The sequence below is a fragment of the Cuculus canorus genome, chromosome 5, assembly GCF_017976375.1.
Source record: "Cuculus canorus isolate bCucCan1 chromosome 5, bCucCan1.pri, whole genome shotgun sequence".
NCBI lineage: Eukaryota > Metazoa > Chordata > Aves > Cuculiformes > Cuculidae > Cuculus > Cuculus canorus.
Genome location: NC_071405.1, coordinates 48972600 through 48989703, shown reverse-complemented (window position 1 = coordinate 48989703; position 17104 = coordinate 48972600). Strand labels below are relative to the sequence as shown.

At 40.4% G+C, this 17104-nt stretch overlaps 1 protein-coding gene across 2 annotated transcripts in view; it reads right to left on the bottom strand.

Moving 5' to 3' along the window:
• Window positions 1-131: 131 nt before the first annotated feature.
• Window positions 132-17104, bottom strand: part of ACCS (1-aminocyclopropane-1-carboxylate synthase homolog (inactive)) — a 28444-nt gene continuing 11471 nt past the window's right edge. Inside the window, exons 2-15 of one of the 2 annotated variants that reach the window (XM_054068352.1) lie at window positions 15672-16288; window positions 14382-14441; window positions 11696-11766; window positions 11085-11154; window positions 9760-9826; window positions 9211-9308; window positions 8562-8639; window positions 7458-7558; window positions 6659-6748; window positions 5601-5646; window positions 5310-5451; window positions 4616-4758; window positions 4084-4237; window positions 132-3874 (exon numbers count right to left, since the gene is read on the bottom strand). In XM_054068352.1, coding sequence (XP_053924327.1) covers window positions 3576-3874; window positions 4084-4237; window positions 4616-4758; window positions 5310-5451; window positions 5601-5646; window positions 6659-6748; window positions 7458-7558; window positions 8562-8639; window positions 9211-9308; window positions 9760-9826; window positions 11085-11154; window positions 11696-11766; window positions 14382-14441; window positions 15672-16271 — 2019 coding nt within the window. In that variant the 5' untranslated portion in view covers window positions 16272-16288 and the 3' untranslated portion in view covers window positions 132-3575. The remainder of the gene's footprint in view (window positions 3875-4083; window positions 4238-4615; window positions 4759-5309; window positions 5452-5600; window positions 5647-6658; window positions 6749-7457; window positions 7559-8561; window positions 8640-9210; window positions 9309-9759; window positions 9827-11084; window positions 11155-11695; window positions 11767-14381; window positions 14442-15671; window positions 16289-17104) is intronic. The other variant, XM_054068351.1, reaches the window with a different exon arrangement.

Genomic DNA, 17104 nt, shown 5'->3' with positions numbered 1-17104 from the left:
CCAGGGAGAAGAAAGTGCATTAAATCGATTGTAGCTGAAATGTTCATCCCAGTAGGAAAATTTGGAAAGCAGTGAAATTGTATTAAAAGCTAGAATTAGAGAAATGCAGGCAGCATCAACTACTTTATTTCAAAATAGCAGGAAAAATGGAGGATGTAGTCTGTTTTGATAGAGATTCCCCTGAAACTACATCATGGAGCTTGTTTATATTCTAGTGATGTAGCTAAGCCAGACAATTCTGCAGCACAGCATCTATTTTTAGACTCCAGGTTGCCATTTATAGCTTGTAAAAATATTCACCAGCATAACGGTCTACCATTTTTTATAAATGCACAAGGTAATTTACCTCTCTCTGCTTTGCCCTTTTATCTCCTGCCTTATGTGACTCTTTGGGGATTTTAAGGGAATTTGGTTTTAAGGGCTTTACCATCACACCATACATTTGCTTACTGTCACATACAGCATCACGTATTTTCTGCTAGGATGATCAGTATAAAGAGTAGAAACACTCAGAGACCCTTCTGCTGCTGTGTCTCCATGCATGTAAAGCAGCTGCATGTGAGATCATGGTTGTACTTTATGCAGTCAGTGCTGTAAGCAGCACATTCTGAAAAGTCCTTGATAACAAAAGGAGATAGTTTTAAAAGGCAAATATGAAGTTTCATCTAGAATACAAAACCCAATGTTTTAGGGACATCTTTTTCCACCTTATTTTCAACCTACGGCATAGCACAACTAACAATCATAATTCAGGGGTTTTTCTTCTGAAATATTTGTTAATGGCTACTACCAATATATAAGGTACTGAACTAAGTGAAAAAAAGTCTTATGTAGGAGAAAGCAGGATATTGTAACAAGCAGATCATTGCTTTGGCTCACCATTTTGTTTTATGTCTTACAACTAAATGATACCCTTATTTATATCAGTTGAATTTATAATCCACCCCATCAATAAACTCTTATCTAACAGCCAATTTTCTCTCAAGCCAGTCCATCATACACCTCTGGTGCTGCTGGTTTGAGATTGATGATGCTGGACAATACAGTGATCTGCCCAATGTCTGTAACTGTATGTCCTTTACTGCCTTCATGAACTGAGAGGAAAAACAAATGTAAATGTACTTTTGAGGTCTGCTGCTATAGCTCCCAGTGAAGGATTTGAGACATCAGGATATTCAGTCAGGCAAGTAATTCCCTTCAGAAAAACAATAATGTGGCAGAAACATGCAGATAGAAACACTCAGTCAGTGTACTTTTGCCCCTCTCTAAAGCTTTCAGCTGTCACGGTTTGCAGATCATTAATCTTTAATCAATCAAATGCGTTCTGCAGCGAGGTATTCAGGGAAAGAACAGGTCATGACAAGCATTTGCCTAGAATAACTAAATGCCCGTGCATGAGCTGTGCCATGAGACCTTGCTGGATAGCAGCAGGGAATAGACAGAGAGCTAAAAATAGCCTTTCCTTGCAGTGTTTTTCCAGACTATTTTTGATTCTTCATTTTGGTAAGGTCGACTGGCTATTTGCTAAAAATAACTGATGCCAGCAAACTGAGGGCAAAAAGCAAAGTATTTATAACCATCTCAGACTGGTTAATACAGTTGCTGGCTGCAGATAATCTAGGATCTTGTCATCAGTCAGTTGCCAGTGTTTATGCAAGTTGGTAATAAATAAAGCATTAATTGCAATGAATAATGAGTGTAGCTCTCCACTTGGATTTTCTTAAATGGAATACGTGTCTTCTTGTATATATAGCCTTTTAGGTTACCTTGCCCTGTTCTTCATGATGTGGTCTGAATTGCTGCAGAAAGAAACAAAGCAATCCCCTCTTAGGTGAGCCAGTCTTACAAAAATAGCTGCATGTGCAATTACAAGTACCAAAGTGGCTTTACTTTTGCTACCTGTGCCTTGGTAATTTGGTTTACAATATAGACATATGCTTTTGTCACTCATTATGACATGCCCACCTGCCCAAATCTACAGTGCCCAAGAACAAAACCAACACAGCCACAATGGTACCACTGTGAGCCATCCAACACCAACAACTCACCTCATAAAGCAACTGCAAAATGAAAGCTCTTTTACTTGAAGAACGAATCAAAGAATAATGTGAATTTCCTGTTAAGTCTTAACACTACCCTTCTCCTAAAAGATCTACAGGGAACAAATCTAAGTAAAATGCATGTTTCATGGGACCAAGGATTTTTTCCTGCCTTTCCTTTCATTGAAGGCTTGATCAGAAGAGTAGAAGATGGTTATTCACTTGTGATCAGTAAACTCCAACTGCTTTAACAGCATAGAGTCTAGCCTAAATTTTATCTTTTACCTCTCTAACTCATTATATAAACGGAGCCCAGGATGAAACTTGGTTACTATTAGAATAAATTATAAGAGGAGAAAGGTGCACTTCCATTAGTTTTCATGGGCAATTTCTTTAACTCTAGATGAATATGTATGCAGAAAGATCAGTTTAAATATCATTTCAGATACCTAAAATGTTATAGTACCAGAAATTAAAGAGCTTTGTATCTGTGAAGGAAGCTTTCTAACTGAAATACTTTACCACCATCATACAGGGAAAAGTGTCTTTAAAAATGGAAAAGAGAGGAAGGATTTGGAAGAATATTGTTCAGTCAAAAAATTACCCTGCAAATTGACAAACATAGATAAAAAATTTCCCTAATCACCACAATAACTGTGGAAGGTACTATCTTGGAAGCCTGTGGGCTTAAAGTAGCTAGATCTAGTGCAGGGCAGAAGCAGCATTCTCTGCACTGTCCTGCCAATACACCTCACTGCTAACCAGAAGAGATGCACCTACTTTCAGTCAGCTCCCCCTTCTTAGCTCTTTTGTGGACACTGTGCTGAGAGGCCGGTAGACGTTGTTTATTTGTATGAATACAAAAAAAGAAAGATAGAAACAAAAATGGGCATTTCACCAGCTGAGGGTGTTGCACACTGTCTGATCTGAGGTTAGACTGGTAACCAACTCAAAATGAAAAGCTTTACAGAACTCAGACTAGATGACCACAGTCCTAAGGGCCTCACCCACGCAGATGAACCCGTACACATGCTTATTTACCCTTAGCTGAGGCTAAGTTGGGCTGACACTACCTCCCAAGAACACCTCTTTGAGAAAGCAATCATCTTCTGGCCCTGAAATAGTTAATTACATCTAATCATCATTCAGGAAAAGGGAAACTACACATTTTAACAATCTTGAATCTCTGTCTTCCTGGAAAGTATGACATAAGCAGCACAAAAAAATGACAGCACAGGACCTTATAATAGAGTTAACAGCATATTCATTAGAAATTAAATAAAAAATACAATAATGCTGCAGGACAGGGGGCAGCAGGCAAACAAGGCCCCCTACCATTCCCTACTCTCACCCCAAACCAAGGAATGCACCTATATAATACAAATTAGAGATCTCAAACAGGTCAGAGAGGAGGAGTTTTACAAAGAGATTTTCTTGCCATACAGAAAATATATTATTTGCCAGAAGTCACTGCTGAGCTGTTAGGGGACCAGGGTCAGTTACTGCTCAGGAAACCCCCTGAGGGCACACTGACTTCTACTGCTTCCCCATCAGTTTGCTGAATACATCATAGATCTCTGGCTTTTCCTGTGCAAACTGCTCGGCTGTATTTTTCTGTAGCCAGTCAGATGAGCGCATCTGCTGTTGCAGGAGGCCAATGAGGTCACCAAGGTTGGAGGTATTGGCACAGGTAGGCTCCTGGTGGCGGGACACGAAAATTACTTCATCTGTGCTATCTGCCTTGCCATCGTGATCTGACTGACAAGGCTGCTCTTTTTCCTCAGCCAGTATCTCCTTCTCCCGCTCTTCCAAAACCTTGCGGATCCGTTGCATACCTGCAGAGATATAAGGAGGAGAAACACTAGTGGGTTAGTGTCACCAAATCCATCAGATCTCTCAAAAAAATTGGAGGATGGAAGGAAAGGGATTAAAAATGGAGAAGCAAGAGGATAATAGTAACAGGATGAGTTTAGGATTAAGGAGAGGAAGAAACAGTGCTGCAGAAATTCTGGTGTGAGGAAAAAGAGAAGAAAACATTACTCACCTAACTGTAGCCGGTGGGTTTTGTCAGCAAAGATGATGCGGAACCATCCAGGTTCACTGCATTCAAAGGCTTTACCACAGGACAGAAGGACTTTGTTATCCAGAAAACGCCTCCAGAGCAGCATCTCCTCCTCAAATGTGCCTGTCCTAAGGTACTAGGAGAGTCAGCAGAAGGGCCAGATATTAGTAACATATAGGCTAACTCATTAAGATCCTTATGAATTTGCAATACCAATGAGGTCTGCAAAGGCCAAGGGAGACAGACACCTTTTACTTCTGCAGTACAGCAGTTGTGATATAAAGGAAGAAATGGGGAGGAAAGTGGCTTGAGAGCAGTAATATTTCTGCAAAGAGGGAAATGTACAGACAGACAGAAAGAAAAGAATGGACAGAAATGCCAAGCAGCCTTTCCCTCTGCTCAGACAACAGACGGGGCTTTAACAAAATGCTTATCACACCAACAAACTTTCCTCTAGATGCAGTTGCACTCTGTGTCTGCCCTCCTCCCAATAGAGGCCTGGATGATTACCAACCTTTCGGAAATCAATCCAGACAAAGAAACCTGCATTGCGATTGAGAAAAGGAACCCCAAGTGTCTTCAGCTCATCCGTCACATATGTATGGGCAGCTTTTAGGCGGGCGTGGTTGGCCCTCAGGAATACTTGGTTGATCCAATCTGACCAGAAGGGGAAGATAAAAAAAAAAAAAATATCATAAGTTGACAAAGAATTCAGGTATGTTCAAGTTTCCAAAAGACTCACAATGGTTTTTCCATTTCACCCTTGACCTCTTATTTTTCGTTTCTGTTTCCTCAAAAAGCAAAAAACAGGGCAAGAACTATATAGCAGTTTCATGTCTAAGCAGAATAATATCTTCTTTACTTTTCTGAGGAAGCTTCCCTACATTCATACCTACTACTTGTGGACTGTTAGTACACCGTCTAGGGCAAAGCTAGAAATCCATCTGGTTCTATGCAATACTGGCTATTTCTATCCAAACAGCTATTCCACTTCTTCAAAGCTGCTCCTCTAATTCTGCTGATAAGGAGCTCTGCAGAAATGTTCCTTTCTTGTAGAACTGTCAGGCACATGTTACATGGGCAGATTCAGGATTATGAAAGATTGTCAATTAAGCTGTAGAGACATTTGGGAAAATATGAGGAAGAGATTCCCCAGCCACCAAGATACGGAGAACTGCAGAGGATCCTACATGAAGCTACTGACTCACCTCTGTCTCTAAGCAACTGTGCAACCTTGTACTGGACAGGTCCACAAACCCCATGGAAATAACACAAAGAAGCCACTGCATTAGCAACATCTTGGTTCTCTGTATATAAAGTTCCAAAACGAATCCCAGAGACAGCAAAATCCTGCAGGAGATACAGACAGACTACTTCATTGCACAGGAAGATGGGGATCCTATTACTGCTGCTGTGTTCTTTCCAACATGAGGAACCAGAGGACATGAGGCCAACCACACCAGCCAGGAAGCTGCAGCCCAATAGTAATCAGCACTCACCTTGCTTATTCCCCACATCACATGAGTCCGCTGCGGATCAGGCAATCTGTATGTAGAAGGATGCAGATGGGCAGTTAGTGTCATAGGTGCTGAAGCTTTTGGATCACCAGTGCAGCATTGCAGAAACAGAGAGGCAGCATTACACAATGACAGACAGTGCAGCACGGAACATCAGTCAAGTAAGGAAAATTCAAATCTGATCTAACTTAAGAAGCTACAGACTCCCTGGAACTAGTGTTAGACGTGATTTTAAAATATTTCAGATGTACAGACACTTGAAAGATATTTCATGCACAGATTTCCTTCACATATGAAGCTTGTACATAAAATGCTAGAAATCAGGTCTGTGCCAATGTATTTGCCAAGAATTAAAAGTAATTTTCTTTCTTTCAAATCCCATTATTTTGCAGAAGGAGATAAAGTTCTTCTTTTGCAATGTTGTACATCAAAGGCCAGCAACACTGAGCTAACACTTAACAAAGTGTATTTTAGTTCCTTGTGATTGAGACAAAAAGAAAGATAGCACCACTGGTCAAAGCTAGAAATTAGAAAAAATATCAAAACAACCACACCGTATTTCTGAAAGGTGATATTTGCAAAATTTTCCATCTCATTAAATTGACAACTAATAAATCCCATTCACCAGTCTGTAATAACACCTGATCTGTGACTACTATATGAAAAAAACCCTAAGTAAACAGCAATAAAAAGTCATAAACAGAAATGTGGGAAATAGATAACAAAGTTTAGATAGGAAGAAAAGCCTCACTCTCAACAAATTAAATATTTGTTTCCAGTTTCGGGGACTGCCACAAGAGAATACTGAAGCATGCATCAAACAGTGTACCACGACAAAAGTCTAACTACTGTTTTTTACTTGCTAGATTGAACTTGACAAAATGCATTTGCTGTTCAGAAATTACAAAAGAAAAGGAATCAGCTTGAGGCAGATTCAGAATTTGCTAGCTCATGGTTTAACTTCTAGTCACAACATCTCAGCAAAGCATCATGTTGAACTGTCACTGGAAGATGGCCAGGAAAGTAGGAGCTGGTTTTACCTGTCCATGCCTAGGACACTGTGAAACGTGGCTGATTCATCAAAAACTGACAGCATGTAGATCTCATCTACTATCACATGCAGTTCGTGTCTGCAAAAGGACAAAATGGAGATTACGAAAGAAGGCTGCTTCTAGTTTAGAGGTAGAGATAAATTCTGGACTCCAAAGGCTTGCTTTATACCAAGAAGAGGGACATCAAGTTTTACAGAACAGAAGCATTTCTTTCACAACTCATAAGGTCTATCATGTGCACCTGAAGTGATTTGAGATATATCCACCCGTCACCCACTGCAACGATATAATGAGATAAAAATTCAGTCATTTTCAATGCACTAGGGAAAATTAAATCCTTTATGTATTACCCATCTAGAATAAGATGCATCATCACCCACTCAGAATTGACAAAATTTCAGAGAGTATCCATGATCCATCATGAAGCTGGAAAACCATATTCATATATTTCTTCTTCTCTGCACATACAGAGAAACCGAGAGGAAAGAAACTCAAATTTCTTACCAAACAAGCATAGCACGATGGTATTTGCTAGGACTACCAACAAGTAAAACTTGCATTGGTTGATGCAAGTTGCTTTGCCACTCCAGGTGACTGCATCCAGGCCCATGATCCCTTGTCCCCACCATTCCCTTTTCCTCCCTTAAGCCCACCACTGTGTGTGAAGAACAGACTGTTTGTCAGACTTAAAAGATATTCACAGATAAATTCAGCAACAATGAGAAGTCCACCAGATTCTGGAAGCTGTACCCAACTCGGAATGCCTCAGCCTTCCAAACTGACATACCTTTTAGCAAATTCCAGGTAATCCCACAGCTCTGACAAGGAATAGATGTCCCCAAGGGGATTTTGGGGATTCAGAAGAATTAAGGCCCTTACCGTGACACCCTGTAGAACACAAATAAAGCAGTATTAAGAGAATGCCCATCATGGGATAAACTTTCAGCTCCTCTACTCGAGCAGTGAGTGATACAAAATTCCTTTTAAGCTTCCACCTTTTTCATCTCAAAGTTTAGCTTTGTTTGAGGAAACTTTTAGACACAAATTAAGGGATTTTTTTACAGTGTTATCCCCTGCAAAGTGAACTGAGGAAAGATTACAGAATGAATCTCTGATTTTGAAAAGAAGGAGTCTGGCCACAACTGTTGCCCTCTGGTCAACCAGTTAATGAGAACGGTGTTCTCACATGCTCTCAGCATGGAAGAGAACTTTCTCTGAGTGCTATCAGTAATTGAGAAGTAACAAATAACCAAAGAGAGTAACAAATTACATGAATGAGAAAAAAAATAGGCATTTGGGCTATATGGATGCAAACTGTTCTCATTCAGAGCACACTTGGCTGTAGATGTCAGAGCCCGTTGTGATGGAGCCGGTCACATATGGAGCTTAGGGCAACATCAAAATTTAGAGATTATCTCTTCAGAAAGGTGATACCCATCTGCACTTATCCTCTAGATTTGCACCTCTCTCTCCTTCAAAAACTCTCAGTGGTTTTAGTGTATTCATCTGCATTATTGTGTAGAGCAGTCAGTTCTGGGGTAACTCAGCTAGCCTTCCTGAAGGAGAAACCCTGGGCAGTCCCTATTTTTTACTGCATACAAAAGTACATTTTTTTTGTGATATTAACAGGTTCCAGGGCTTTGTGAATGGTTTGGTATTTCTGGCTTATTCATTCTGCTGTGACCAAAATTGGACAGACACAACACTAAGGGATTCCCCCTTACATTGCCCCAGAGTTTGCAAGCAGTGTAATCTCAGGTGGTCTACAAGGACAACTGCAAAGCCAGGTGCTAGGTTTTGAAAATGTTTTGATCTTTAGGCCACTTCTGGAACCTGCTGTCTCAAACATATCATAGACTTAACTGGTAATAGAAAGCTCACGTACACTTACCTCTGCCCTGGCATCAAGTAAGGCCTTTTCCAGTTTTTCCACTGTAAGCTGAAAAGGGCGAGTGCTTGTTCCAGTAATCTGAGGACATCACATAGATAAAAAAGTCTAAGTTACTTCAACAGTCTGCCTTGAGCCAATCCCCTGAGGGACGTTCTCCAAAAGAAAATAAAAACCCAAAAATAATGACCCAGCAGCCATCTTCTTATCCTTTCATATAACAGAGAATAAACAAATAAATATAATTAAAGAAATGTTCATCATAGGCTGGCCATACATATAAAATTTTCTGGTTATCCTTTAATAACTAAAGCAATGCAAGATCTCCATCTGCTCTTCCACCCTGAGATCACATTTAGTAGCACATACTTCTGTCTCCAAGGCTCAAAATGGCCATCTTTTTCCTCTCAGGAGAAGTTATTGGGAGTAAGAGACAAGAAAAGGGCAAGACTAGAATCCCAATTTATGGTGTCTAACAACTTCATGGCAAATTATGTGCCCAGTTTCCCAGCAGTAAATTGGGAAGATGATCGTGGGCTATAACCTACTCATGTTCTGAGGACTGCCTTCAGTGGCGCCCAAAGCTCGGTCCTTTCCAATAGCAATTATTTTTTAACAACAGAGGTTGGCATTCCCTTCCCTTAGATCTTACCTTACTGTCTAAATAGGCATACACCAGCTTGACATTACCATAGAGGAAGACACTATAGGTAATACCACCATAAAAGGGTGTAGCAATCAGAACAGCTTCTGGAACCGAGAAAACAAAACTGATTATCAATAGGTCACAGTCCTTCTCTCTCTTCTAATGTACTTCAGCTAAACAGTAAAGCTTTTTTACACCTGTGCCCTCTGCAAATGCTGTAATATTACTATCTTTCCTCCACTTTATTTTTATGTTAATTATTTCATCTTCTGCAAGAACCCAGGTAAACCCGAGTGTAGCCCACAGTCTAACAAACTAAAACAAGACACCATGAAAACTGTGAAGGCATAAAGAGCAAGACACCAAGCATGAGTGCATAACACCTGCAGACCATGGAGATGATGAACTTCACAGCAAAATCTTGCAGTAAACAAGAACTGTGCAATAGGCCAATGCCAGTTCCACTAGTTCATTTCCATGAAACAACATTTAAATGGAGTAACGTGCTAATTCCTAGCAAAAACAAACATTAACAATATCTCCCACACTACTTACCCCCTGGATCACAAAGGACTGTAGCTAATGCAGAAAATAAAGAGCCACAACCATTTAAAACAATCACCTACAGAAGAAAGAGGGAGGCTAGTGATAAATCTGTCCATAGAAAGACAACACTATAAAATAATTTCTGACCATATCACTGAAATACATTTTCAACCCAAAACAATTCTCTAGCATGGATGTTCCCAGAATTTTCCTGCTGAAATCCCACTTCTACTAGGAATAATTTTAATGCCAGTTTTGCTTCAGAGACACTCTGTCCTGGTGCTGTTCTACATTCCAATCAGCAATTTAGAAAAAAGAATAGTCTTTAAGAAGGGAAAAACATGAGAAGCAGTTCTGAACAGCTAGAAACACAAGCTACTTTTCATCAGTTAATATGTATTATCATCTCTTTGTGGTAACACCAGCTCCAACCTCCTACCAAATTTGTGCAAAGGTAGAAATCACTGTCTCATACAGGAGCAGGTCCTACTTCTAGAAGACAGATGCTCACATGTTCCGTGATTTTCACACTCAGTATCAGGCAGAATCTGCTGCCTCGAAGAAGCAGTGATGAGCAAACTGATCAGTGGTAACTTCAGTTCACGTGAAGTCTGGGCTTCTGCTGAATCACTGCAGTCAGAAAAGCAATGGCTGCACCAGCTCCCGCTGCCTTCAGGAGTCCCTGATCTCCACAGGCACCTGTGCTCACCTTGCATCTCTCCCAGACCAGCAAGTTCTACAGAGACTTGAATCTTGACGCCTTCCTTACAACACTGCCACAAAGTTTGAAAAAGTCTGTTTTTACAGGCTAAACCCACTCCTGGCTCAATTACAGGTTTTTGTCCTGAGGTGTAACAGCAGAACGGGATGAAATTAAACTCAACTGAAACAATGGGCACTCTTTGTCAAGGCTGAGGGATACAGGCACAGTAGGTCCCATAGCTGAAGGAGATGAAAATACGAAGTCCCACTGAGCGCACTGGCCTGAGAAGTTGATGCACAAAAGTTAAGCACGAGGTGTTCAAGGCCAGGATGGATGGGGCCTTGGGCAGCGTGATCTAGTCGGACGTGTCCCTGCCCATGGCAGGGGGGTTGAAAGTAGATGATCTTTAGGTCCCTTCCAACCGAAACTATTCTATGATTCTAAATATACAGTAGACCCGAAGTGTTTTGGCTGAAGTGTAGATCAACAGCTACTGAATCGGCTATGAATCAATTTCATTTACACAATAAAAGGCAGTCATCTTACCAAATCATTTGTTTATAAAAAGAAGATGAAACTGTTTGACAACAAATGGCAATACAATAGAATAGATGAAAAGTGGATTACCCACATTTTCTGCCTTAAGAGGTGCAGGGGCCTTGCAGTAATAGGTCAAAAATCGAGCCACTTCCTCCCGCAAACTGAGAAAGACATAAAAGCAAACAGCAATTCAGCTTATTCTCCAAGAGGCTGGGCTTCCCCAAGTCCACATCTCAGGAAAATAAAGCCAGGGCACAGTAAAGTCTGCTGAAAATAGCTAGAAAAGAGGACAGCTCAGGCCCATGCCACACACCACTTTTACACATGGTGTCATGGATAATGCCTATAACAGTGCATATATTTCTGATGAGCTTTAATCAAGGCACAGAAGGACAGGATTAAAGTCCCCAAGAGTTCACTATGATTCAAAGAACTGTTTAGAATTACCTGGTTCATTAAAGTATACAGTGCTATTAAAACTACATTTCCTTTAGAAAATTTGCATTGTCCCTTACATAAAATGATTTTTAACTGGATGAACTGATAGGGCAGTTAATTTTCAGTTTTGCAAGGAAAAGGATAATTAAAATGACCTAGAAAAGTTTTAACTAGCGAGCGTAGCAGAAGTGATTCATATTTATCCATTCTGCTTACCAGACAAAGAGTCAAAAAGAGAAGCGTTAAAGAAAAGAGAAGACTTACAACTTATGTCCCTTCCAGTCAGGATACTGAAGCAGTGCAGGCTCCATCAGATTCATATCATTCTGTGTCAGCTGGAAGCAACAAGAAGAACCATTAAAAGCACAATCACTGACATTGGAAACATGGAGATAGGATCCACATACAGGTACATAACTGAATAGACACACGCAACACACACATGCGACTTCAACAGCTGTAAAACTGGACTGAGAAAGCCACTGACCATCAAAATTAATGCAGCTTGGAGAAGGAAGGACCAACAAACTGATCAGTGATAACTTCAGGTTATGTTAAGTATGGGCCTCTGCTAAGTTATTGCAGACAAAACTTCGCTGCACAGAGATGTACAAGAAAGATACAGAAAGATGCTCATAAGCAGAAGGCTTTCTCAGCATATGAAGCTACCCAAAGGGTTCCAAAGAATGTTTCACCCAAGCTCTGAGGACAACAGCCTTCAGCTGGGAAGTCCCAACTGTGAAAGCTCACAGTCAGATAAGTATTTTCTTTAATAAACTTTCAATATACTATTTTTGAATGAATTCTAGTTTTCATTTATGTTTCAGTTCCAAGTCACTGCAGCTCCATGAGATCAATAATTCTGATAAGCTTTGGTAAGTGTTAAAGCATAACGGGAGCTTTCAAAAGACATGAGAAAAATGAAGTCATCTTCTTGATAATTCTTCTCTGGGGCAGGTGTTTGTTCCTTATTCAGAGTTCATTCTGATCTCAAAGATAGATTCACCTGAATTGTGGAGCCTTTTTAATGTTTATACTTAAATATAAGTACACACACTGCTTTTATCTAAATATTTTCAAGGTTGTAAGTATCAGGGTTTCATATAATCCAGCTTTGTGAAGTTGCAAGGGAAAGCACAGTGGTTATATGGGCAGAGAGATGAGGACATTTTACAGAAACAAAAAGGGAATAAACAAATGTTATGTACAATGTACGTTCCAAATATTTACTGGCATTTGAATCTATGAGTTAATATTAAAAAAGGCGAGGGTGGGTTGACACAAGTAGGTGATATTGCAAGGGAGAATGGAAATTCAACATGTGGTGTGAAAATTTCTCAGATAATAACAAAACCACAATATTCTGTATTGGTGTTTGAATAACTGGTGTCACACTCTGGAGTTTAAAGACACTGTCCTTATACTATACAGAATTACAACTTGATATTGTAGGATTAAAGTTCCTTTATTCAGCTGTAGATGTTCTTGAAGCCTATGTAGCACAGAACTGTGCCTTGTTCCATCTCCCTCCTAAACTCATCTAGACAATGCAACATAAAACATATCAGCAGACTTGGCCAAAAATAACTATGCAATAGTGAAGAGGAGAACCCTTAATGCATTAAGGGTTAAGGAAACAGATGAGCCAACTGAAAGGAAGATCATCTGAGGTCTCACGCCACAAAACATTCTCTAATTTAAGGGTCAAAGAAGACAGAAATTTGATACATTACTCTGTGGAAACAGTAAGTATTTATTTTCCCAAAGAGCAACAAACTACTTGTCTACAATCCCAGCTGTTGCTGCAATCAGTGAATCCATACTGTAACTCCAGGCTGCGATGACTGAGAAGCTGGCAAAAATATCTTTGTTCACCTTGTTACCACAAGTGTAATAGTTCATCTCACTACAGCCAATGAAGTCTTAACTCATTTCCATAATAAGGGTAATTAAGATGCAGCAGACTACTGTGTCCTTCTGCACCACTTACTGCGGGCGAGTTTTAAGGGGAAAGGACAGTGAAGGAAGGAATGTACCACCTACACAGCCTAGAAGGCACCTTTTTACTGCAGGCAGTGTCTCTACCTTACCTGTTCTTTTAGCGGGAAGGTGGCGTGGTGGGGTAGTGTTTCCCCGAGTCAGTGGAGTGGCAAGCAGAAATAAAACAAGGAACATTTTGAGGGTGGGAATTGGTGGAATGGGAGCAACTATGAACTTCAAACCACAGAGGCCAACTGTCCAACCCTGAGCCACCTTCCCTCCCCACAGTCAACTTCAGGCAGGAAAAACTGCAACCTGACCTCCTTGCAGGCTGCACCTGGGCAGCGATGGAAATCAAATAACATTCTTCTGCAGCACAGATCCGTTGTTTTATCTTGATGTTTTCTACTTTTTGAGTTGTGCTATGTGTTGTATGCCTCTCCCTGGCGCAACTGAACAAAGTGAGCAGGTAGCAACTGACCCAGTCTAATTTCGAGAGATTTCAAGAGCTGCCACCATTCACTGCTTCCACTCTCACTCATTTCGAGTAAGTTCAGAACTAAGTGTCCAAATTGTGTGACTTTATAATGGATAGATGTGAAGATTCTTGAAATTAAATAGAGTTCAAAACTAATTTCAAAGTCTCTGTATTGCAACAACTACTGTCAGCAAGAGAAAATACAATGCATCTTATTTTCATTTAGTTTTCCAAGTATTTTCAAGTATATCCCTAAATGGAAACCCGTCCTGAAGGTAAATAGAAAAACATTCTTGTTCCTATCCTCCTGGAGAAATAACATAAATAAATGTACAAATAGCTAGATTCAAAAGTGACCTCCAACAAATAAAAAATTACCAATGAAAAACTTTACCAGAGAAACCTGAGCAACAGCTATAACTCTAGGAAAATGCAGGCACTGAGGAGGAACTACACAACAAATTCGGTGTTTCTTTTTGGAATAGGACTTACCCGCTTAGACATCAGATCAAAGCAGAGTTTATTCTCACTGGTGCCAAAGTTTATTATACCCTAGAAAAAGATATAATTTGTTTATGAACACAAGAAACATGCATACATCACCTTAGCTACACATCACCTTAGCTAACACTTCACAAAACTGCTTCCAAAAAGCTTACCAAGGAAAAGCCAGAACACAGTTCACATAAACTTCACCATATATAACTCAAGCCATGTACTCATGTGTCTGTGTTTACATATATATCCCAGGCACTCAGCTTCTTAGTCAATAAACTGTCTATAAATGAATGCATACTAATGGTTTATACTTTACAGAATATGTTTAACTTTACCTTGAATTCACTCACTAGTATATATATCTAACTACAAAAGAAACTCTAAAACAGCTCTGAGGAAACCAAGGTTTACTCTTCTGCAGCAGTTTTAAACAAAGTTTTGGATAAATTTCTTTATCTAAAATAATTCGTTTTACAGTCATTACCATTCTGTTTCACTGATTTGCTCAGAAACAACATGAAGATGTAGTCATGAAAACTAGTCAAAACAGTAATTTTTCCCCTCTACAGTTCTAGGTTTAAGATTTGGCCCTGTTTACTTAGCACTACATTAGTGTGATTGAAGTCAGGGCTGGTAGTAAAACATTTTTAAAGTTTCAAGTCGTTCAGTATCTGAATGTGGGATCTATTTAAAAGTAATCCACGTATAAATCGTTATTTATATTTACCATATTTGTTACTCAGTAATAATTTGCCACGAAGCATTAACACTCAGCCTTTGTGCCACAAGGGGGGTATGATGAGCTACTGAGAAGCCAAGTGTAAATAGGCAGAAATGGTGCTGAGAGCCAGTTAAAGTAATTTTTAAAAAAAAAAAAAAAAAAGCCTACAACTTAATTTTTGTACCTCCTGCATCCATCACCCACAATCAGATAATCAAAGACAGTCTTCAGTGGATGACAGAGGTGATGAGGTGAAAGTAGGAACAGGAGCTCTGCTTGTTCCTGCAGATTTCTCACATCTTTCAAGGTCTACAACTGCTACTAGTGCTCAACAGAGGAATCAGACCTGCAAATCTGAGCTGAACACAGTGTTCATCTTTGATATATCAATGATCTGCAAAGCTACATTTTATTTCTCTTCCTCAAGCAAACAGCTTGACCTGCCATGTATTAGTTAGATCAAAAAACTGCCCCCATACATTTAGCAGACCTGTCGGCAAATCTCTAGGAAAGTTTTTTTCCTAGCAAGAAAGCCAGGAAAACACTTTAACGCTCACACTCACATTGGGGTTCTTGTCTTCATCATACTTGTCAGCATGATAAGCTTCGTACCCTTCCTCAGTGGAGCCATGGAAAATGTTGGCCATGTTGCCACGAGCAGAGAGGTAAGGGCTTTTCTGGAAATCACGGGCAGGGTTACAGAAGCCACGTATGTCTACCCGCCTCTCTGCAAGCGGATGAGCCCTCGTATCTTGCAGGTTGCCTCCTCCTCCTCCCATTCCTGCAATTTCATACAGTGCCTGGCTGAAGTCCGTACCCCGAGGCATCACAGTGGAGGAGGAGGAGCCACTGTGGCTCTGCTTTAGGATGCTCAGCATCTGAGCAAAGACATTGAACATGCGAAACTCATGCTCTCGTTCCAGTTCAAACCGGCGCTGCTCTAGTTGCATCCGACGCTCCTCGAAATCTAAATCTCGCTGAAATCGGCGTTCTTCCATCTGCAAAAAGCGCTCTTCCATGGCCCGCTGAGATGTCAAGGTCTTCAGCAAAAGATCATCAAGCGGATCCTTCACACGCTGTCCTTTCCGCTTTTTTCGCAGCCGATGCAAGGCAGAGAAGCCAGGCCGGGGAACCACATTCTGGATCCGTGATGAGTTTGCCATGTTCGGCTCACTGAAACCTGTGAGTATGTAAAGCCAAAGAAGAAAAATTAAATGTGCAGCAAGTAAAGTGGTGTGGTCATGCATTGCTGCCTTCCTCTGCTCTTTGTAGAAAAGACCCTTTTATCTACTGCAGGGTTTTACAGGAAAAACAAAGTAAAACTTGTCAGGTGTATCTCGAAGTCTGCGAGTTTGTTTAAAGTTCCTTTTTACCTTGACGCATCGGGCTTCTCATTACACTGCCAGCCCCAGCTCTGTACTCAGCCTCTAAATTAACCCAAATGATCGTCGGTTTCCTCCACTGGGCTAACTATGCAACCATCAAGGCGAAGGGGACGTAACATTTCTTCCTGACCTCAGACAGTAACCTCACACCGTTTATTGTCTCTCTTCTTCCCCAACATACCACACTCTTCCATAAACCTGTCCTAAGCTGGTCTGAAATACGGAGGATATCTGGATTGTATCCTTCACGGCCCTCAGGCAACCATCAATTGCACTTTCAGCACAACAGCCTCATCTCCTGTAAACTGATAAGCTGTTTCTGTCAGTGACTTTCAAACTCATCTTCTTTCCAAGCGTAGAAAACCAGGCAATGATTATTCCCAAATATTCTTCATTGATGAGTGTCCTAAAAGAATAGGTCTGGAAAACATCTTAATAGAACACAACAAAATTTTCACCTGCAGGTTTATAGGACAGCCCTGGCAAAAGAAGGTCCCCTGACACAATTCAGCATGAGGATCACAGCCAGCTCTGGTCATGTTCTAATAATACCCAAAAAGCATGCATTTTTTTTTTTTTTTTCAGTAAGGTAAGCACTGACAGTATCATAG